Source organism: Toxorhynchites rutilus, chromosome 3 (assembly GCF_029784135.1).
Source record: "Toxorhynchites rutilus septentrionalis strain SRP chromosome 3, ASM2978413v1, whole genome shotgun sequence".
NCBI lineage: Eukaryota > Metazoa > Arthropoda > Insecta > Diptera > Culicidae > Toxorhynchites > Toxorhynchites rutilus.
Window position 1 is genome coordinate 98,729,429 of NC_073746.1, and position 24,790 is coordinate 98,754,218.

At 38.4% G+C, this 24,790-nt stretch overlaps 1 protein-coding gene and 2 non-coding genes across 3 annotated transcripts; 1 reads left to right on the plus strand and 2 right to left on the minus strand.

Moving 5' to 3' along the window:
• Positions 1-5,189: 5,189 nt before the first annotated feature.
• Positions 5,190-5,271, minus strand: Trnas-aga (transfer RNA serine (anticodon AGA)). Its single transcript has one exon. It is a non-coding gene; the product is annotated as a tRNA-Ser (tRNA).
• Positions 5,272-12,987: 7,716 nt separating this feature from the next.
• On the plus strand, positions 12,988-15,559 carry LOC129777613 (zinc carboxypeptidase-like). Its single transcript, XM_055783984.1, has 5 exons — positions 12,988-13,162; positions 13,222-13,358; positions 13,411-13,880; positions 13,933-14,223; positions 14,286-15,559. Exons 1-5 carry the CDS (start codon positions 13,004-13,006, stop codon positions 14,498-14,500), a joined length of 1,272 nt encoding a protein of 423 aa, XP_055639959.1. The 5' UTR covers positions 12,988-13,003; the 3' UTR covers positions 14,501-15,559.
• Positions 15,560-22,176: 6,617 nt separating this feature from the next.
• Trnas-aga (transfer RNA serine (anticodon AGA)) lies at positions 22,177-22,258 on the minus strand. The gene has a single exon. It is a non-coding gene; the product is annotated as a tRNA-Ser (tRNA).
• Between the last annotated feature and the right edge of the window lie 2,532 nt (positions 22,259-24,790).

A 24,790-nucleotide genomic window follows, 5' to 3' on the forward strand; every position in this document is an offset into this window, starting at 1 on the left:
AGAGACAGTTAGAACTGACAATGGACCTCCGTTCGCTAGCGAAGAGTTTTCGAACTACTGTCTCAGTAAAAATATTCGACTTGTACGCAGCATTCCGTACTGGCCCCAGATGAACGGTTTGGTTGAACGACAGAACCAGGGGATCCTGCGCACCTTGAGAATTGCTCGCACAATGAAGGAGGACTGGCGAAAAGCCGTTGAGGAATATGTATATTCGTATAATACTACACCACATTCAGTCACCGGGAAGTCACCGATGGAGTTGCTTACTGGACGACCAGTGAAAGACCTACTCCCATCACTGAGAACCGAACCCTACTCGTGATGAGGAAACACGGGATAAGGACATAATCAGGAAAATGCAGGGTAAACTCTACGCCGATAAACGTCGGCATGCTAGAACGTCAGAAATTGTTGTTGGGGATACCGTTATGATTAAAAACTACGAAATTGGAAAATTAGAGACGGTCTTTCGACCGGAGAAGTATACCGTGATAAAAAAAAGTGGAAGCGACGTGGTCGTACTAAGCGAAGACGGTGTCAAATATAGGCGACCGATAACTCATTTGAAAAAGTACCCAATTCTGGACAAACAAGATGGTTTGAAGCAGCTACAATTCGAAACGGATTCTGATTCAGGGTCAGCAATTGTACAAGATTCAACTCGGAGCTCGGATCAAACTAAATCTCCACCCATCAAGCGAACAATGAAGGTGCCAGCACGATATAATAAATAATTGTATACATTTTTTTCTCTATTTTTTCATAACAACCGAATCAAAGACAGCTTTATCAATTTATTGTTTTATCTATGGGCTAGATGAGAGATGTAGAATAGATATAAACGTAATAATAACATTGTCTCGCCCCTGGTCGGAGGAACGAATGAAAAGTGACTGCAAGAAGGGACGAGCATCTTCGTGTTGGTTTCAGAGTATAGCAAACGTGAGCAACAACGGACGTGTTTTATTAGAAACACAAGTTCTACGATCGCCAGCTTCAAGGGTGGACTCTACACTCACCTCACACGGTTTCAAACTCATTGCACTACACTCATTAACCAAGCCCTCACTTTGTGTACACTTACAGTTTTTTGGTTCGCAGAATTACAGATCTTCACGCCATTGTTCTTACCAAGGCGCCTAGAAGTATATCCTAAGGTGGGCCAACTTGCTAAAACCACCCTTCAGCCATCTTGGAAGTCTACTGTGTTCTGTTTGTAAACAAAACAGGAAAATAATTTCCCTTCTACTTTCTTCCGTACTGTTTTCATATACCGCTCCCCTAACCAACTTAGTGACGACGGCTTCATCTTAGGATATACTTCTAGGCGCCTTGGTTCTTACTTAAATACTTACATACTTGAGGGGTTACTCGCTCGTAACCCCTCAAGTATGTATACAAAGGGTGGGATATTCCAGCGAAGCACAATAGCCATTATGATCAAGGTTATCATAATACTGTTCAAGTGCCACACAGTTATATAATTGTTTTTAAAAAATTAGCTACCGCGGGGTATCTTCAAGAAAACAAGGATGTCGTAATCTTCTCGAGGGGTCGCGGCTTGTGAGATCCTCTTTGCGGATGAAGAAATGTGTTTGATACAGACTTTTCAGATACTTCCCTGACTAATAGGGCCATCAAAAGATTTTAGAGTGCCTCCCGAAGTATGGCGCGGGTCACCAGCAGAGCTGCAATCCATCACCGTCAATGTCACAAAAAAGTTGACCATAGTCACTCAATTCCTCTCACGGCACGTGAGATCCAAATATTCAGTAGTGATACTCACTCTTTTGTTTCTGACACCTTACCAAATGACGGTTGGTTCCAATGCCTCTCACTTCCGATCGCTCTGTTTACAACTTTACGTTACGAGAGCGGTGGTTGTGGCGTATGATGGTAGTAGAAATGTGAGTGATCAGACATTTCCAATCATTTTTGACAATCGCGACGGTTGTTTAAATTTGTTTGTTGAAGTAGAAGTTGTTGTTGTTGTTAGAGATGTCTAAATGTTTCGTTTATTTGAAAATCGATTAATCTTGGGGCCAATATTCGATACATTCGAACAATTGTCTTTCAGTATTCGATTAATCGAACGAATATTTATTTCTTGTAGTTAGAATGAACAGACATTTATAATAAAAAATATTATGGTGTCATAATTTCAAAAATCACATAATTTTAAAATAAACACGGTGCAGCATAATGGTTTTTAAATAAAATGGTATATAAGTATATTGATCAAATTACCATTTCATAATTATATGCGAATCATGAAAACTATCCGGTTGAAAACTGACAAGGCGTGTTCTTTTTATTTAGAGTTAATCATTACCAGAACTATTGAAGTTTAGTTAATAAACGTGAGATGAACACACAAATTTTATTTTTTCATAAAACGAAAGAAAATTGCGATCCAAAAGAATCGCTCAAAAATCATCCACTTACATTGAGGCTTTATTGAGAATCTTCTTATATAGTGCCACAAACTGCGCCACGAACACTTCCAGATGGAATATATGTTTGCTTCCTTGCTGCATCCGGTGTTGATAATACCCAGCAAAATTCAACGTTTGCGTCTTCAGACTCATATCGCAGTTTTTAACCAGATTCGGTACCAATCCACAGATTATAACATTCGATAGAACGCCTTGGGATAGCAGCTCGTATAGCTGTTTCCTCACCACCTCCAGCTTCTGTGGACTTTGTTCGAGGACAATCTGATTAGCGGTTTCTCGAAGGAATATTTGCCAGTCGATTTCCGGCACCTCTTAGTTGACCGTAAACGGTTACTGTTGTATCTTACAAGCTTCCAGCATGAGGAAATGCAAATAGTGTTGTTACATACAAGAAACAAACAAATGACAATCTTACATTCAAAATTTTAAGAATATCCTCCTAAGATAGACCGGCACTCTTATTCCCAAGCAACGACTCCTAACCGCGGGAATAACCCGCGAAGTAGAATTGGCGCACAAAATCAATCTGCATGTAGAAAAATACTTTTCAATGGCTCTTCTCAGCGCATCCTGGGTATCTTTGGTAAGCTAATCCACCTCGGACAAGACGAGTCTCATATTCACTCTACCCGCTGGGATCAATTTGCTTGATCAAATCCAACACGACCACCATGTTATATATCCCGGCAACCGATGAATTCAACTCGATGTGGTAATTACTGCTGATGGTCCTGATTTCCACCTTCCGGTTCGCGGGCGTTGTGAAGTTCATTATATCATTGCGTAGCCGTTCCGCGCCCGATTGGTAGTTTCCGCAGCAGACACATGATGCGAGTTTTCTTACTGGCCTGGAAGGACCGTAGAACATGTGGGAAGTCTCCCTGGGAGCAAAGATTAATCAGATGCGTAACTTGCGTTTTGTGGCAGTCCAGTTTGGACAGCTGGCGCGGTCGGTAGCGGTCAACCCAGAGAGACATAGTACACAAAACTATTTGATGTATAATGTATACAAAAATACTTGGTGACTTGCCATTTTCGTGTTGGCCTTTGTCAGAGTAAATGTCATCATCTCTAGAGATGCCAGATGATTTTTTGTGAAAGCCTTCGACAAAAAACTGAAATGTTCATGTGGCAGATATTTTTGTAACCGCGAGAATAGCAAAGTAATGTATGAAAAAAAGGGTTGTTAGAGCAGGGAATCAAGTCATAAAGAGTAGAAATAACATATCCCTGCGGTCTGCAACTGAACATATAAGTCTGCAACAGGATAGACAGGACACTAAATATCAGTAAAATTGCGAACATCCTTGTATCCTTGCAATGATGAGAAACAAATTTGGTAAAAAAATCGAAGTCGAACGGGTTACAAAATGCATCATTTTGCTAATTTCAAACCCGATCGGGAGCCGGAATAGACGGGATACGCAAGGCGTGTTATTCCACAAACTAAGTACTAATACAAATGACACGTGTATTACTACGTAGAGTCGGCGAAGTGCCGATAAAAACGTTAAGGCCGTCTGAAAAGTTGAAAAGAAAATAAATGCCTGAAAACACAATATTCTTCAAATTGTATTTAAAATGAAACTGTATATTCACATCTGGCATCCCTAGTCACGAAGAACGAACACAAAGAGGCGAATGTTGTGAATATCGCCAAACACCAAACCATCAGATAGACTTTTGAGTGTCGCACTATTCTGACATTTCAGCGACAGGACACTCACCAAGTAGAAGCTCACCATGTGTTAGTGTTGTGATAATACTCTTCTCACACTATTGGACTGGCTTTGGGATGGTCACCAAAGATAATCGTAGCACAAAATTTGTTGATTATCTTTGTGTGAGTACCATCACTTGATTCTCACGACAAATCGCAGCTCTGGTCACCAGACGCCGTACTTGCCAGCTGCGATGGCTCCACAAGACGAATGCGGCTTGTAATTAAGGAAAAGGTTTAATAGCCCAGGTTAGTTGATTAATCTACCTTCTTCTTCTTTTTCTTCTTCATTCCCTTCTTCTTTTTCTTTTTTTTTGTTCTTTTTCTCCTTCGTTCAATGGCATTATCGTTCCTAGAGGAGCTTAACTATCACAACGTCAAATTACTCGTGTCATTTTTATAAATACTTAGATGAGGGGCTCAAAATGAAAGGGGTGTAAGTGACGTCACCGATTTCTCTACATCGACTCTCTCTTTTCGTCATGACTTAGTTGTAAACACATTCTCAGCTGTATTTGACAATGTGGAAGATATGTCAGAACCTCATCTATCGGATTCTATAGCAAACGCAAATTGGAACGTTTTTGCAGTTGAGTTATTGACTAAAGAAAAAGTTGATGAAGAGAAATAAATCATGTCACTTACACCTCTTTCCTTCTGTGCCCCTTCAGTTGAAATTTCTATGCCAAATAACACGTCTTGAATGTATTCTGAGGGGCAAACTCTAGAATACGCGTGACCTCAGTGCAATCTGAAGAATTTTCTTTGACGAAAAATTCCCCGACCATAACGGGAATCGTACCCGAACCGCTGGAATGATAATATGTGCCGCTAACGGGAGGACTGTCTTCATCTACCTTGTCTAAAGCCAACTTACAATGTAAATAACTGGGGGCGTTTTATTTATATAAACATTTATTTGAGTGACAGTTACTTTGAATCACCTTATACTCTATTTTATTCAATCAAATGTTTAGTGTTATTTCATATCTTAAATATAAAATAAACATCGCAGTCGGTAGGATTCGAACCTACGCTCCCAGAGGGAATCTGATTTCTAGTCAGACGCCTTAACCACTCGGCCACGACTGCTTGGCTGATGACCAGATGATCGATTCTTATCGATTTGATGTGGTATCACTAGATATTATTTTCGTAATCTATATTCGAATTTTACTATGCAGAAAAATGTATGCGACTTTTTTGAGTTTCGGATAAAATAAGTATTAATAAGCTACACAGAGTGACATGGAGACAGAAAAAGTTTGCAATACATCCTCTACTTACTGAACATGTCTAAATAATTGTATTTTTAAATGTGTAATAATTTTTTTATCTGTAGGTACTTATTGAACTACTATTTGTGGGAAATTTCCCGTCAGTAGTTTACGGATCGAAAGAAAATTTTGTTCAATTGCGTTCTATGTCAAGAGAGTATTGTTATAACTAGAAACAAGTTACAGTCGCACGTTGATCTTGTATTTGTTAGAAAGATTCCATAATCAAATTCTTCGCTAATAATTTGGCGGCCGGAAAAAGATAGTTTAATTTTATTGTTGGTTTACTTCCACCAGTAATTCATTCAAACTGTGATGGCAGAAAAATTGTGATTGGTTGTTGGGTGCTTCATAAGACACACAGACAAACCTGTTTTTGTGCGGTCCCTTTCCGTTTGATTCCTCGTTTGTGCGACTCTTTTTGTGCGATTTTATTATGCCATCGGGCCTTGAATCACACAAACTAATCGCACAAATAATATTATCGCACCTAAACAGTCGCACAAATAAGAAATCGCACAAAAAGCAACCGCACAAAAACAGCTTTTCCTGTACTGACAATTGATCTCTGTGACCCTGCACGAGATGGCTCTTGCGTTATGTATGGATACAGTAATGAAAAGTACCTATACAATGTGCAAAAAGAGTTTATCCACTCCCAGTGAAAAATTAGATTTCTTCTAAAAACCCACCAGAAAATTAAAACACGGTTAATTAATGTTCAGTTTATTATTATTTATGTAAAAAATCCAATTCACGCGAGTTCAAAATACAAACACAAATTCTTATGCATTTGAGACATGATGTTAAAAAAAGTTAAAAAGTAACGCATAAAAAGTATATCCACTCCTCTGGCTCACATAGTTTTAGTACTTCGTGTGACCACCTTTGGCTTAAATAACTACTCGACATTGTCGTGGCAACGACTCAACAAGCTTAACAGTTGTTTTCGGGATGATTTCGTTCCATTCAGTTTAGATTACCTGCCGCAATTGCTGGATGCTTCTTGGTTTTTGCTCCTGGAGCTTAATTTTTTAAATTGACCAGAGTTGCTCGATCGGATTAAGGTCGGGAGACTGTGCTGGCCATTCCATAACCTTGATACACTTTTCATTGAACCACTGCGAAACCAGCTTTGAGGTGTGCTTCGCTAAATGTGTCAACGCGAAATAATACAGCAAAATAGACATTACAAAACCGACGATCCGTTTTCAAATGATGCTTTGTTTCAGGTTTGAAGCTGTTTCCGCGTCGAAAAATGTCGTAAAATGTGTGAAATATCATGTTTACAACGAGCATAAATTTGAAAATGTTTTAATCGATACTATACGACATATTGATCTATCTACCGAGAAAATAATGGATTTGTTTTTCCCCGACCTAATATGATACGAAGAAAAATAAAAATCCTATAACTGAAAGGGAGGAAGTAAAGATAACTTAGTTAGGACTAGTTGGGTTGGGTCGACTTGGCCAGTTGTCCCGGAGCCGGTAAAGGATTTTTTGTATTTGCATTGGGAAAGAAAAAAAGACGGGTGGGTAATGTCGGGGACATAACCGGAGTGACGTAGGACTATACAAAGGGGACAGCTTTTGTTAAATATATATTTTAAATATATTGTTTTATTTTCTTCTCCTACGTGAATACCTACCTATCTACCTGAAAAATGGATTAGTTTACTGTTTACTCTTTATGAACATGTTGATGGTTCTGAAAAGAACCTTTGGTGTTGTGTTTTTGTTATCACTCGATATTCCTATCTTGTTCGGTTAAGCCTTCCTGTTTAGCTATTGCGTTTGCCACTCGCCACAGCTTTCACAGTTGGGAAATTTCTTCCCATCCAGCTTGTGACGTATTGTTCAGTAAATTACATTTAATGCGACGTGCCGGAGAAACACTTTGCTACTCACTGAAACTAATTGTTGACTTGATGAGCGCCGAACCGAAGCTGCTCTGTTCTTGATGCGGGTTTTCTAATTGTCGTGAGCAGCTTTGCAAGCCAACTCGAGCACTCCGACGGCCGAAACTCTATAATCGCTGTTAGGTATACTGGTGCTCCGGCACCAATCCGTTCGGCCTAGTTACCCTTGCGGAGCAATCAGTGAATGCGGCCAACAGGGAACTGGAGACCTGTACGGTTCGAGTGAGACTTTGCCTTTCCCTTAACTTGTCCTCCTTTGTTACGTCCACGATGCCGATGCCGTACAACCACACGGGTTTACGGTTTGAAAGAAAATAAGATATTTTTTTGGGGTCCGCGTGTTTTATACTCTAGCGGTACACACTCACAGGATAGAACCAAAACGGCAGACTCAGCCAGAGAGGCGAGTCCAACGAGACGAACGAATGAGCGTTAAAAGGGAGCGATGGCAAAAAAATACATTCATTACGATTTGTTCGCTCGTTGGATTCACATGCAGGCTAAAAAGGGTCCTTTTCAGGATCACAAAATTATCTTCAATCTAAAGAGTTTATTGTTTTGGTATCACTCGATATCCCCATCTTGTTCGGCTAAACCTTTCTGTTTAGCGATTGCATTTGCCACTCGCCACAGCTTTCACAGTTGGAAAATTTCTTCCCATCCAGCTTGTGACATATTTTACAGTAAATTACATTCAATGGCACGTCGCATTACCACCACTCAGTGTCGGATTGGAGGTAATTTTAACCTGTAATTGAACATTTGTGATGACAGTGGTACAGTGTCGACTTTCAATGTTGGGTCATAATTTGGACCCCGAACTTTATGTTTACAAAAATGTCCAACTAAATATGTCACATTACAGGTCCGTCCAATTAGCTAAATGTCGAGATAAGTGTAAATTACTGTACTTTCAATCTAGAAGTAATTTAAGAATTGATGAAAATCAATAAACTCAGAACAACTGCCAAATTTACATACTCATCATATCCTGGCAAACAAATTATGAAAAAATCAATTTGTGTTTTATTATTATTTTGGATATTGTTTTAGAAAGCATTGAACTGTATTTCCAAAACTCTTTTTTGGAAGGTTTAATGGCCCTGAAAAGCGCCTTGTTTTATGGAATGGTTCCAATTTAGAAAACTTAGTACTCGTGGTTTTGAAAAAAACCATTTCGAACGCCCTCGATGCCGCCTTGTTCTGGATTTGCCACCAAAGCAGTTTGTATAAAGAACAAACTTTTTTCTTCTGCTACTTGATGCCGTTTTGCGATTGCGTTTGCCACTCGCCACTCGCTGCAACTGCCTGTTGTTGTCTTGATGTGTTCTGTTCTGAATGCGGTTTTTCTTATCGTCGCGAGCAGCTTTACCAGCCAACTCGATCACTTCGGCGGCCGAAACTATATAACGCCGGCTAGGTGGACTGGTGCACTGGTACTAATGCGCTCGGCCTAGCTACCCTTGCGGGGAACTTCAGATCAACACGGTTCGAGCGGGATTTTGCCTTTCCCTTCACTTTTCCTCCTTTACCATGTCCAGACATGGCTGCTTGGGTTGGTTTGTTGATGTGTTGTGATGCGAACCGATGTGGTGTACGGTTTGAATGAGAATGATCGTTACGGCAGCGGAGCGGAGATTTTTAAGCTGACTGGCTGTCTCGAGAATTACGCATGTGTGAGACTGCGACCAATGTTTCGTTCATTTTTTTTTCTTTTTCCTTTCCAATTGTGTTTCATTCTATTTCGCTGCTGCTCTGGTTGCCCGTTTTGGTCGGTACGATTTGAGGAGCCCAAAATGGACCGATCAAAAATGGGCACATAGTGCATTTTGACAATGCTTGATATTTCACAATTATTCAATTATTTATCTCAAGAAAAATGAAATGTTATTCGTAATGATAGATGCGTAGATATATTTCCTATCAATTGATGCAAAAACCTTTGCGATCTATTGAGAAATGCTCGAGTTATAAGCGTTCCAAATCTTGCATTTTTTCCTACTTGTTCAGTGCCTAGATTTCCATTTCACCCCCTATATCTTCCGGTTAGACGTAGTCCTACGTCAAAAATGGAAAGCTATAGATTAGATTGGATTATGTATCTATAATACATTATGGATAGAAATAGGAAGGCATGGAAAGAACTGGATAATCAGAGCGTCACCTTTCAGAAAAGATCGAATCTTCTCTCCTGGCAGCAATGGCAAACCGCAGTACTTTGATGACAACCAACGAAAACGAAAACGAAAAAAGTTGAAATGAGATATTAAAGAAACAAAAAATTACTTTTCTTTCTGAAATAAAAAAACGGAGAAGTTGATAATCTTATTGATGTATTATTGAGCCTTTAGTATTATTCGTATTTTCTAGGCATAGATAAGTGAGTGAAGCAAAGTTTACTCCAAAACGATGTTTCGAGTGTCGCAATGATCTCGAACAGGGCCCGAAATCTTCGAAGGTGAAAAATGAGGACCGACTCTACTCTCAGCAGCTTCGCTTCGACTAGAACTGCTTTGGCAGTCGCCGCCAACAAAAAGTGACTTGACTAGAAAATGAATTGACTAGCTTTGACTAGCGAGGATGACTGGTGAACTAGTCCAGTCAGTGGTTATTTTAACTGACTCGACTAATGAATACAAATCTGCCTCTTCATTCAACTGACTTCAATCCACACTATAAAGAGGAACGAAAACATGATTTCTGATGCAAAAAAGAAGTTACCCCATCAATGGACGGTTTATCGTCTACCCATCGTGAACTGAAATCAACGAACTTAGACATTTATCAAGTATGCTATAAAGGTCCTCGCGTTAGTGTTAGTTTGTATAAGGCGTGCAAAATAGCGCACACACACTGCACATTATTTTATACGTGTACATAATTTTCGTGTACGATACAAAAGAATCTAGCTCACCTGTAGCGTATATCAAACCACGTTGAACTCAAACATCGATGCATGCACATGAGAGAGAAAGAGAGGAACGAATTCATTCTGGGGGAAGTCACTTAAAAATGCAATTGGCGATCTAACGCAAAACGTAAACGATCGGTGAGACATCTGGATTTTGTTTTTGAACTAAGAAAATGATGCTAATGTAACCTAAAACTCAAAAACAAATCACGTATATTTTACTTCCGGGCTTTCCAAGGTAGTTCTCACATGCAGGAATCGTGCATTTTTCTACTTGTGTTTGATTGTGCTCTCGAATTTCCTTCTTTAATTCAACCATTGTCAACATTTTTATAGTTTTCACTACTGAAAAAGGTGAATAAATAACATGTTATATATAAAATTGCGCAGAATTAAATTTCTAACAAATTCATCGCAATCATATAATCTTTAATGATTATAACATTGTAATTTATGGAAAGAACTACAAACCTTCCATAAGCTCACATGGCAAAATTTAAAACCATCATCACTTTCACCGCAGCGCCGCCTAGGTGTAGATTTGTACGTTAGATCGCCAATGAGGACAATTTGACTGGGAAGAATTGACGAATTTACGTTGGATTTACAACCAGATGACGCAGCGAGTAAAATGAGGATATTTTGTTTTTTTTGGTATGAAATTCGTTCAAATTTTCTAGAAAAATCAGAATTGATCTTAAAATTTCCCGGTTTTATGTATTCTTTCCACGCTGCAAAGGTTAGAAAATCATCATTTTACAATGTGCTATGAATATTACGAAAAATGGCTTGTTATAAGTATTGTAACTTTAATTTATTTCAACTAAGTAAACGGGGTGAATAGGGTGTTTTGCGCTAAAAATACTGTAAATACTTCTCATATCGGCCCCTACATAATCAATTATATCAGCCAATTTGATATGATATCGATTTCATCGCAATTATCCATGGTATCAATAACCGATATGCATCATCAAACTTAAAATTTTCGAAGATTATCTATGACTTTGGTCAAATCGCGTGTTGAAACCATCATAAATATACAAAACTCCAACTTTCTTACCATATACTGACGACATTCAATAGCTGAAATTAATCTAAATTGAAATAAAATGAATAATCGCCACCGAAACTTGCTTTTCAGTGCGTAAAATAAACAAACACCCTCACTTTTGTGGTTCTGAGCTCTAATGTAGATGTTGCATGAGCTGATTCAGCTTTGCGTAAATTCGTCAATTGGCGATCTAACGTACAAATCTACACCTAGGCGGCGCTGCGGTGAAAGTGATGATGGTTTTAAATTTTGCCATGTGAGCTTATGGAAGGTTTGTAGTTCTTTCCATGAATTACAATGTTATAATCATAAAAGATTATTTGATTGCGATGAGTTTGTAAGAAATTTAATTCTGCGCAATTTTATATATAACATGTTATTTATTTACCTCTTTCAGTAGTGAAAACTATAAAAATTTTGACAATGGTTAAATTAAAGAAGGAAATTCGAGAGCACAATCAAACACAAGTAGAAAAATGTACGATTCCTGCATGTGAGAACTACCTTGGAAAGCCCGGAAGTAAAATATACGTGATTTGTTTTTGAGTTTTAGGTTACATTAGCATCATTTTCTTAATTCAAAAACAAAATCGAGATGTCTCACCGATCGTTTACGAATTTCCATCTTTGATTCAACCATTGTCAATATTTATACAGTTTTTACTACTGAAAGTGGTAAAAATATAACATGTTATATATAAAATTGCGCAGAATTAAATTTCTTCCTAACTCATCGCAATCAAATAATCTTTTATGATTATAATATTGTAATTTATAGAAAGAACTACAAACCTCCCATAAACTCCCATTGCAAAATTTAAAACCATCATCATTTTCACCGCAGCGCCACCTAGGTGTAGATTTTTACGTTAGATCGCCAATGAAATGATATAGTCGAATCGGTAGAGGGAGATAGCGACTAAACGCCCGACTGACTGTTCAGTCGTTTTGGGCGGAGAAACTGCGTGAAGAAGCCAAAAGTCATTACTAACTGACTATGGATATAGTCAGTCAGTTAGTCAGCTGACTATCCTCAGTTGACTATGACTGTGCAGAGCTCTGATCTCGAATATAGTCTGTGATGGAGCAGAATCGCAAGTCGTACAATCAGATAATGTATTACTTTGCATTTCCTAACAATGTGTCAGCAACACCGAAAAGATAATCATAAAATCACTGAAAAGACTATTTAAAAAAATGCATTAAAAATTTGGGAAACGTGTTAGTTTATGTTATAATGTAGAATAGCGTTATTTAACTGTTTTTTTTAACTATTGGATAGGAAAGATTCATAAATGGCAATTGATAAAAATATATTATTTCCTAATAATTTTCCTTATCCTATATTCTATACTCATTCTATACCTGTGTATTATCAGATTGTTCGCATCCCTCCAAACGGTTCTGTGGAATATGAATACGCGCGTAGCATTCTAGATATGACCGTTGTCCCGAAATAGAAGATACGTTGCATATTTTCAAAGCCTAATCAATCAGCACTTTTTTGATAATGTTATCGAGTGCTTTCACAATCAATGAGTATCGCTGTAACTGATTGGACGATTGTAGCTACTATCACTCAACCATCGTGCGAGATATAAAACCGATGGCTTGGGAGCTAATCTGCTCATTCGAATTCGAAGTATCAACGAGTGAAATTATGGAGTACAAATGCAGCATATTATTGCTACTAATTGTAGCGGTTTACGGTGCGTCTGCTGAGCGGGCACGTTTTGATAATTATCGAGTGTATGAAGTGTCCGTGAGGAATAACGTGCAACTTCAAGTTCTTAAGTATCTGGAACAGTTTCCGGATGGAGTATGTGGTTTAATGAGCTGAAAACATCTGAAAAATATTTAAATGTGTTTACTTTTCAGTATTATTTTTGGGAGTCACCGGTTCAGGTTGACATGGAGGTTAGGATCGTTATTCCGCCGCATAAATTCGCCGATTTCGAAGAGTTGACTTCCCGGTTGAATATGGAAAAATCACTTAAAATTAATAATTTACAAAAGTAAGTTCGAAATAGTGGTAGAGTCGCGATTGAATAAACATTTTCGTTGTAGGCTCATTGATAATGAACAAATTAAACGAAGAAGATCTAATGAATTTGACTGGAAAGACTATAACACCTTGGACGAAATGTACGATTGGTTCGACGATTTGGTCAAGCAGTATGGAAATATTTTAACCATTGAATCATACGGACATTCATATGAAGGCCGGGAGATGAAAGCAGTTAAACTGTCCAAAGGATCGGGAAATCCGGGCATTTTCCTAGAGTCAAACATCCATGCTCGAGAGTGGATTACATCTGCCACTGTCACATGGATCCTCAATCAATTGTTAACATCGACTGATCCAGCAGTACAAAACCTAGCGGATAGCTATGATTGGTACATACTACCTGTGGTGAATCCAGATGGATTGAATTACACCAAAGAAGTAAATCGGATGTGGAGAAAGAACCGCTATCCACACAATTTGTTGTGTTATGGAGTGGATATGAATCGCAACTTCCCAGGACACTGGATGGGTAAATATACACTCTTCTCTGTGAAGCTAATAATCAAATTTTTAAATTTCAGAGGGTGGAGCAAGTAGTAATCCTTGCAGTGACACGTTTGCTGGTCCAGAGCCTGCGTCCGAAGTTGAAACCCAAAACATTATAAATTACTTTTTGAAGTACAAAACAAACATCGATTTTTTCCTCTCATTCCACTCGTATGGACAGTACCTGTTGTTACCATTTGGGTATGCGAACGCTGACAAGTCTGACCACTATTACGACTGGATGGATATGGCTGAGGCGGCCGCAGTGGCACTATCGCGTCGTTACGGAACGTTGTATCAATTTGGAACGACATCAGATGTGCTTTGTAGGAATAATGAAATAGTAGCGTTTCTCGATTTGACCTAATTTTTTTGACATGTTCGACAGATATAGCATCCGGATCATCCCCAGACTGGGCGCACGGAGAGCACGGTGTTCCGGTTGCCGTAACTTACGAGTTTCGTGATAAAGGAAGTAATGGGTTTATTCTACCTGCTGAGCAAATCATCCCCAACGCGGAAGAGGTGCTGGATTCATTAATAGCGTTCATTGGGAAGGGAAAAGATTTGGGATACTTCAAAACGGGTGATAATGTTGTTTAATAGAAAATTACAAATGATAAGCTTTCCTGTAGAGGCGAATGAACTGCAAAGTTTAAAGCCTCTTAAAAACAAAGAAACAAACAATAAGCTTTCCTCGCTGGCGATAATTATTGAACGCCGACGAGATTTGTGACGCAAGTGAAATGTTGATTTTTGATATGCGATAGATCAAATCGGAATTGTATTACGCCTGCAGCCGTGGCTACAAAATTATCAAAATAATAATCGATGGCTCCGAATGGATTTTTTTCGTCCTTGTAAATAAAACTTAATCATTTGATTATTTTTAAAACATTTGTTAGAATCCGTCAAAAGTTTGGTAATTCGAAGAAGATCTGAACTAGGAATCTTGCCCGCTGGCTATTGGAATATAAGGTTTGAGAGAAAGAAATCTATTATTTTGCTTTCAATCGAGAGCTTTATTTCATATAGTCAGAACATTCCGATTTAGGTTAATTATGTTTTGTTAGATTATTTGTGGTCTTTTTCGAAGTAGTTCCACTCTGCCTCCTTCATAGTAGAAACTCACGTTTCTATTGGCAAGAAACTGAGATAGTCACTTGTAGACAGAAATAGACGGCAATCATTTGATTCCAGGTCTGGACTATGAGGTGCATTCATAAGAACCTCTCAAACAAGCTGTCGGACGTTCAGGCCTGGTGCCATGGCGTTGTTAGGATGGAACACAACACACCTTTCTCCCTTCTTTGTGACGAAGATAAATCCGACCATAACGAGAATCGAACTAGAAGCCCCCACCATGGCGTGTTTGACGTTAACCACTCGTTTACTCTACAGCAAAGAATAAACACGAAAAGATAATTTTAAAGCTTGACAACGCCACATGTTCACGGATCTGTTAATCCTCTTCGAGAAAGAGCAGTCACTGATAAACTCGATTTCGTTTGTTCAAATATGATCTTGCAGAAGCAGTGGCGTAGCGTGACCGGGTGACACTCGGGGCCGGTTACTAGGGTGTCACCTCTCCATAATACTTAGTTTTTGTTTATAAATGAAAAATCAAACTTAATAAATACGTTTTTTGTTTATATAAGTTATATTATATATTAGATAAGGTTGGACGTATAAGAAAAAAACAAAATCTTCACGCGTTGGTCACTGGAATTGACAGTTACAAAATAAAAAAATAAATAACATATGGTTTATTTGTGGATGTCGATATGTGACTCAAATTAATCTTATGAAATAAATATCTTTGGTAGCTGAGACATTGATATTGGACAAGTGCTTCCCGTGAGCTTTCGCTTGCTTGTTGCGGGCTCAATGGAATGCGCAGCAATAACGGTACGGGGCTCAACGTATTAAACATGTCTGATCCATCGTTGTCGGCCAATTTTTAAATTATTCCAACTCTAAAAAGCCTCTCCACATGATGCCACAAAAACGTACACGGTTAGAAACAGCTTCAAATTTACTGTTTGGAACCGATTCTTGGCGGCCTTCAAATGTCTACGGAGTCTCTAGCAAAAGCTGCCTTTCCGAAACTTCGTAGTTGTCAGTTTGTCAAATCGACTTCTTCAGTTCGCTATCAGGTACTCACGATCATGAAGGCGATCTGGCATAATGGTAATATCCGTACCTCTCACGCTAAAGGTAATGAGTTCAATTCTCACTCCCGACATTCTTCCGAAAAGGAAGTAAAGTGACAAACCAGCTAAATGTGTTCTTTACACGATTGTGACCGTTCTTGTAATTCCCGATGGAAATGGTCTATGCGCTCCAACATTCCCTTCTCCATCGGTGGACCGGTCCGGAAGGTTTTTCGCCTGGTTTGCTCAGCTTATATAGAATTCTCCTTTTAGTAGCAAATTTGTAATCGTTGGAGATTAATGAAAACTTCTTAATGCCCGTTTCGACTAGACTATTACTTTGAACAGCGAGAAAAATTACCAGTGTATTGAGTCTGATCACAACATTACTCAGAGATGGTCCTTTGGTTTGCAAATATTCTGCGCTAGATCGCTAGCTCAGCGATCAATTCAAACTGCGAAAAACGAGTAAACAGATTGAACAAATCTGAAAATGTCACACACTGTAGATTTTTAGCAAAATCATGTTGTCCTCATAAGCGTTGTCTACATACCCTATGGAAACGGCTTTTTTGTTTTGCTTTCTCGACAAAACCTAAACTCTTTCATTTGATCGTGACATGGTTGGAGCGATCGATAGCCTGCGAACGGGAGTTCAAGGAAACTAAACCCTGACCTTCCAGTTGTTGACAGATATCGTTATTCAAATCTTTAGCTTTTCCCACCCAAAATGAAAAAAAAACTAGGAGTGGGTTATATTTGTGATATAATCACAAGGTTAACGTAAGACTACCATTGGATAAGTAATCATTTGTTTGAAGTTGCATCTAAATCAATTTTCAATAATTGCATGAATGGATATTTTGTTTTCCCTTGGAAGTATCTTGCGATCTGTTCAAAAATATACGAAATAATATTCTTTCGCTCATGATCTCTTTTTGCCGTTCGACACTCAAATCATCAAGACAACCTTATTCAATCCTCCGTATAACCGAAATATCTTTTCCGTGATATCAAAAATTATCACGGGAACACCTAGTTAACTGCCCAAATGTGTGCGAAATCATATTTTATCCCTTGGGTGCATTCACAAACAAACGATTTTGCATGTCCGTTCATCACGGTAGCAAAAGAGAAACGGATAGAGGTTGGCCAGTCGGCGCATCCCCTTTAAGGGTGACACCCGGGGCGGACCGCTCCCTCCGCGCCCCTTACACTACTCCACTGTACAGAAGTAATTTCCCCAGTCGGGTGACGTCTTTAGAGAACCCCCATTGAACTGACAGGAGCCAACATATCGGGTATCCCACTGACATTTTCTCTTTGTTTTCATATGAATTGGGTATCCCACTGACAGTTCTGCTTGAGATTTTGCTAACGATCCTAGCATCAATCTTAGCACCTGGCTGAATTTCCCCCAGTGGCTTTCTTTTGTTGTTACATGTTAAAATCATGACATAACAGCGAATGACACAACTCTGTTTCGGCTCGCACGAGCATGCGAACCAAAACTGTCATGAACGGTTTCGGTGCAGAAAGTTTATATTCTACTTTGCCTCTAACTCATTACATATGGAAGCTCTCCATGCATCATGAAGCAGCAGAATCATACGGACTACGTAAAGCGAATGATTCATATTCAGTTTTTGTTCTCTATTCACTGGATACTTCAACTAGAGTGCTGACTGGCGTCGTCTAAATCAGCCTTTACTGCAACAGATTCTGACCCATAATTGTCAGCAAGTGCAAGTGATGACGTAATTATTTATGCATAATTTATCGCCCTACATTTGTCTGCGTTATTCACTATAGTTAGAATGAGACGATACATGTGGTTCAAACTCGTATGCGGACATCGAGAGTGGTATTCTTTTTATTCATACTTCGAGTCCAAGCCCGTATGCTCGCACCTTCCTCTCCATAAGGTTCTGTACAACGTCAGGTTGTGGTTTTTTCAGGGGTACGACTAAAACGTCAAATCCCTCATATTGCCAGTGTACCCAATATTGCTGCGGTTTACTGACATTTTGGTTCAATCAATTACTGTTGTTTACAACTCGGTCCGGTTATATAGTCGAATAGTGGCTAACTTTAAACTCCATGTTAAATGTGAACACCTTCATGTGAAACCGAAATATGAAAATCGCTCATGCAGTTAGAATAAAGCAGCGCATTTTTCGATTTCAATCCTCGTAAATGATATGTTGATAAACAAATGACGCCATATTGATTTTGATTTTGGGTAGCCTATATTCAATTGATGTCTAACCCTTGGGTTTTTTTTGAACAGAAATCCATTTTCTCTTGAAGTCCGCCTCCGATTTGACAACTTTTGGGTTCTTCCGGAGGGCCTGCTTCATAATCGCCCAATATTTCTCTATTGGGCGAAGCTCCGGCGCGTTAGGCGGGTTCATTTCCTTTGGAACGAAGGTGACCCCGTTGGTTTCGTACCACTCCAATACGTCCTTTGAATAGTGGCACGAAGCGAGATCCGGCCAGAAGATGGTCGGGCCCTCGTGCTGCTTCAATAGTGGTAGTAAGCGCTTCTGTAGGCACTCCTTAAGGTAAACCTGCCCGTTTACCGTGCCGGTCATCACGAAGGGGGCGCTCCGCTTTCCGCAAGAGCAGATCGCTTGCCACACCATGTACTTTTTGGCAAACTTGGATAGTTTCTGCTTGCGAATCTCCTCCGGAACGCTGAATTTGTCCTCTGCGGAGAAGAACAACAGGCCCGGCAGCTGATGAAAGTCCGCTTTGACGTAGGTTTCGTCGTCCATTACCAGGCAATGTGGCTTCGTCAGCATTTCGGTGTACAGCTTCCGGGCTCGCGTCTTCCCCACCATGTTTTGCCTTTCGTCGCGGTTAGAAGCCTTCTGAACCTTGTATGTACGCAGACCCTCCCGCTGCTTGGTCCGCTGGACGAATGAACTTGACAAATTCAGCTTATTGGCGACATCCCGGACCGAACTTCTCGGATCACGTCTAAACTGCTTAACTACGCGCTTGTGATCTTTTTCACTGACGGAGCATCCATTTTTGCCGTTCTTCACCTTCCGGTCGATGGTTAGGTTCTCGAAGTATCGTTTTAGTACTCTGCTGACCGTGGATTGGACGATTCCCAGCATCTTACCGATGTCCCGATGTGACAACTCCGGATTCTCGAAATGAGTGCACAGGATTAATTCACGACGCTCTTTTTCGTTCGACGACATTTTTCCAAATTTACGAAAAATTGACAGTGAAGCATGGCCAACGTGATCTATACACTCTTATCTGATTATAAGCGAAAGCTGAAGATATAATTCCTAAAAATTAAATTTCTACAGCGTTTTTTCCGTGATGCAATTTGATGTGACACACCCTTTATTCGCTGGGTATATTCAATTTGTGCAACAAAAATGAATACTGTTATTCGGTCAAGTATCTGAATCATCCATGCATGTTAGGTTATATATTCGCGAATGGTTAGTAGCATGGCACATTGTGATTCATTCGATATTGACAGATATCCAAACACTGAAAAAGAGAAGGAACAGAAGGGGTTCTATCTCATCCATCATATTCCCCAGACATTGCTCTCTTGGATTATTATTTGTTTCGGTGTACATAAATACAAGGTTATTTATTCCAGAAAATGACACTTACGTGATGTCAGTTCTACCGGTTTTGTCAACAAACACTGCAATTTATCAGTGTATAAGACAGTGGCGTCGACTGGGGAGTGCTGGGGGTGCGGACTGCCTCCGGGTACACGATTTTAGTGGTGCAGAAACACTCCTACTTTAACAAATAGTTCACTATACGGCATAAACCACAAACAGATAGCGATGACGGAGGGGGTGCAACCAAACACTTCCACCCGAGTGCGAAATCTCCACTGGACGCCACTGGTACAAGAGCAGGCGAATGCAATTCAGGAACGTAGTAAACTATTTGATTCAATGTTTTATGCTTTTACGAAAATAGTCGTTTTATTTTGGAAATTGAAGTGATATTTAGCTGCTTTTTTCGAACAAATGCGTTTCGATAATGCTGACGAAAATTGTTTACATTGAAATCGTTTGTTTACTAGCGGGAATAAACTGTCTTGTTTTGTATGTCGTGCTATGCCGAGATGAAGAATAGATGGTGGGAAGATTCACAGATTGGGTTATGTTAAACTTTGATTATATTAGTAGCCAGGAAGATAGGAAGTTCACAATTGAACATGTCAACGAAAAACGTTATATAGAAACTAATTACATATTTCCAAAAAAATAAAAAGCAGAACATGTCACGAATGAAAATGTTTAATTTTTTCTTTGATTCATTCTTATATCAGAATTAGTATTTTAATGTCTAATATGTTTGGATTTCAGAGCAACTTCATGGAAGTTTATCTCTTGTCAGCAATTGTATTTACTTTTTTTCACAATTAGGGGTGCTGAACACTTCATTCGTCTAAAACTAGGACGCGATTGAATTGAAACTAGTATTAGAACACCTCAATAATACTGAAATTTCAGTTTTTCCCTTATGATTTTGAACGTTAGAATAGATTTTCAAAAAAATTGTTCATTTCATCTGATTATTTATGCTTTTAATAACAAAACTTTTCCTATGTTGTGGACTATAAGAAACTTATAAGAAAGGTAACATACATAACAAAATTCTGCGACGTCACAGATTTAAAAATCTTAAAAAATTCTTACATTTTCCATCTCGGTGATATGCCCTCTTCAGAATTGTCGATGAGCAGAGTGGACAGATGATTCATCCTGCGTTTACAGCATCGCTTTCTTCATTAGGCTTCTTCTGCTGACTCGAAGGAAGTTACATTTTCACTTCTTGCAGCAATCAGACCCCATGGTTTCTAGTACTGAATAAAGGTATTCGTAAAAACCTGACGTGCACAATTTTCAGGTGTTCAGGTGCTAGTACATTTATGATGAAATGGCAAATCGAACTAAACACAAAACAAGTTACAGTTGCCAAAATGGAGCACATATGTACATGCTTCAATTGTATTCTATCTGTTCAATTTGAAGATATTTGAATGAATAATTTTAGAAAGAGACGTAATACAATTGAATAGCCTCACTGTTTCGGACTGCAAAACTGCCTTTGCATAGACAAATTTGAAGAACTCTTCAAAACGATTAACCAACAAGTTTCCAACGTACAATCAGGCGCTCTAAAGTTAAATACGAACAAAAACGAACAAACGAAAAATACTGCCATTTATTCATTCCAACATTTTTCATCATTTCATTGAATTAAGTTATGAGTTGTTTGTGTTGATCATGGCTTCCACATTATCTGAACACTGATGTACACGACCTTACAGATGGATAGTTTAACCCTCTACAGCCCAAGCGGGCTTCGCGAATTCTCTTTTCAAATTATTCAGACATTATTTTCAATGTTCACCCCCACTAGAATGTCTTTAGAATATTTTCATCTATCACACATACACATTGTTTTTATGCTGGCAGCTTTCTGCTAGGAGTATTTTATGTTGAAAGTCGGAAATTTGAGATAAAAGTGAAGGAGGTTTTTAGATGAACAAAAAACTTAGGCGGTAGAGGGTTAATGATTTCTGTATTGATAAAACATAGTTTTCATTTTGATTTATTTTTCTTTCGCGTTTGCATCTCATTTTTAGTCCTTCATCGCGTTATCCGCAATTTTTGTTATTCTTGGGACCTTGCCAGACTTTTTCGCGGATAATTGGGGTTCTACTGTAATTTCGAACGTATAGTTTTTTGTTACCGTCGACAGTAAGGCGGCGGTGACACTGGATGCAGAAAAGTGGTCATACGAATTGTATGTAATAGTGAAAGTAAACAACCACATTGAGTTGTATTAGTGTGGTTACATTGCTTCCCCATTGCTTCGTTCGAATTCATCAGCTTATATCGAACAAAATTGTTTGTTTCTCTTCGTACAATTAAATTTTCGTGCGTACTCCGACCCAATGTCACCTTACCCCAATCCTCGAAGTGGCGGGAAAGTAGAGGCAGCTACCGAAAAAACTTTTTAAACGGAATCCGAAGAAGTCATCGAGAGATGCAACAAAAATGGCAAAAAATTCATTCATTTTGTTTTATGTTTTTTAATTTCAAATCTCAAGTACAAAATAGATATCGCAGTCGGTAGGATTCGAACCTACGCTCCCAGAGGGAATCTGATTTCTAGTCAGACGCCTTAACCGCTCGGCCACGACTGCTTGGTTGATGACCAGATGATCGATTCTCAGCAATTTTTTTTTCTCAATTTGAAGACAAACTGATCAAAATAACACATGCCAATGTCATATAATATGGGTTTCGTAAACAACTGTAGTACTATCTCAACCTCATACCATCTCAAATATAAATTAATCAATAGTATAGTATAATCATCATATTTTTATGGTTTTGATGATTCTATTTCATCAAATCTATTTGAAAAATTCAATTCAATTTGAACGATGAAAGTGTCACCCGTATCTGGGTGACGGGATGATGAATGTACTAATGAGCATTACTGTATCTTAGTCTTGTAATTTATAATTGGATTTTATTACGCAGAAAAAATGCATGAAGAGTTTTTCAGATTCAGATAAAATAAGCATTACTAAGCTGCACAAAGTGTCCAAATAAGTGCATTTTTCAAATTTATAATCATTCTAGAACTTGTTCAACTATTCACTCGATGTTACAAAACACGTGTTCGACCCTTGCGCATGCTATGTACTGTATTTTTAATGCCTGTAAATTAGATCGACATTCAATTACATGCTAGGTCACCATATAATAAAACTTTGTATAACGCTCACATTTTCCAGTCAAAAGAACAACTTTTGATTCGTTAAAATGTATGCGTTTTCCCAGAATAGGTTTCAATTGCATTAAGTATTGAGCGCAGAGTTGCCAACCATAATTTTGAAAAATCAGGAAGAATGAAAATAAAAATCAGGGAAAATCAGGATAGCTTATGTTGGGGTTTTCGGAATGTTCGTGGCGATTTTTGGGAAAAATGAGTATCATTTTTATAGGCAGAGTTACATATTTTCAATTTAATTGTACATTCTACTTTCTAATTACTTTGTTCTACAATTTTTCGCCATCTTCCACGAAGCTTAAAATTTCTGTCCTCCCAGAACATGTTTGTTTTCTCATACTTTTTATGTTAACCATAAAGTTGAATCTTTTGCCATTGAGCGAATTTTGCGAAGATCTTTTGATCGTTTATATTTTTCCTAAAAACTTTCAACATCAATACAGTGAGTTGCAGAAAAATATTCAGCTATACTTCGTCCATACTTCGAAAAGAATTTTCACACACCAAATTAGGAAATCAAATTACCAATCGATAAATAGGTGAATGTTTCTAATTTTGGTGTCATTTGATTCGATTATAGATATATTTACTATAGTTTCAACATCGAAACTGAATATATATGAAATATGACATTTGATATAAATTTGATAAAAAATCTCATTATTTTGACTTTGAATCAAAAATGTTTCTCTTGAATAATATTACAATGTGAAACGTTGTAATATTACGCCATCAATAAATTTGCGGCTACTCGTACATACACATCATATAGGGTAATTTTGTTCCTTAAACTTAATATCGTTATTAGTTCTTAAAATCGTCAGATATTCTGGTTTCATGAAATTATCTAGCACTGTTTTGAATACGAATGCACCAGTTTCCTTGATGTAAAGCATCCCAAATAAACAACAAACAAACCAACAACAAACTGTTTTGAAAAGCCTCGACACATTTGTGCGTAGTGAAAATAATTTGGAATGTTCACTCTGGAAAAATTTATTCAGTTGATTTACAACAATCATACATATTGTTAAAAAAGTTAGGTACAGCCTTTGATCAGGAAAAACCAATTTAATGTAAGTTTTATACATGGGCAGACCGGAGTGCTATTATGACAGTTTTCATTTCCAACTAGGAAAACTTTGACAGTGATCCTACTATATTTTCACATTCCGATAAAGTAAAATCAGGAGAAATCAGGATCATTTCTGAAAAATCAGGCAAAATTGAGTATTCGTCAGGATAGCAGGGAGTGTGCTAAAAAGTCTGGGAAATCCTGAAAAATCAGGAAGGTTGGCATCTCTGATTGAGAGTGTAATTCGTACAGAAAAAAGTGGAAGAGTCGGTTGGACGGAAGCATGCTGCTGCCATACAAATGAAAGACAAATTTGTGCATTACTCGAGAATTAATCAAGCATACGAAACCAAATTTAAAAAAAGAAGGCTTTAGGGCGCAATCAATGTTTTCACGGTGGCTAGACACTTCACTGCCATGCAAATGAATGCAAATGCCATGCAAATGAAACACAAATTCCTGCATTACTCGATAACTAATCAAGTAAATAAACCGAAATTTGGCATGTGGAGATTTTAGGGAGCAATAAATGTTTTTATGGTGGTTTGACACTCCTTTCTCCTCTCTAAAGAGGGGGAGGGAATGTTGCTGAACAACTCGAGAACTAATCGAACAAATGGAATTCAACTTTTAGCATATAGAGGTTTTAGGGATCGATAAACGTTTCTATGGTGGTTCGACACTCCTCCCCCTCTCTATGGGGGGGCTTCCACACAAATGAAACATAAATTTCTGCATAACTCGAGAACTAATCAAGCAAACGAAACCAAATTTGGCATGTGGAGGTTTTAGGATGCAATAAATGTTTCTATGGTGGTTCGACACTCCTCCCCCTCTCTAAAACTAACTAATTAAGCAAAT

Bases quoted from the DNA above. Each gene is read 5' to 3' on its own strand.
- LOC129777613 (XM_055783984.1), top strand. From the start codon at position 13,004: ATGGAGTACAAATGCAGCATATTATTGCTACTAATTGTAGCGGTTTAC. The intron at 13,881-13,932 runs GTAAATATACAC...TTTAAATTTCAG, and splicing joins CTTCCCAGGACACTGGATGG to AGGGTGGAGCAAGTAGTAAT. The intron at 14,224-14,285 runs GTAGGAATAATG...CATGTTCGACAG, and splicing joins AACGACATCAGATGTGCTTT to ATATAGCATCCGGATCATCC.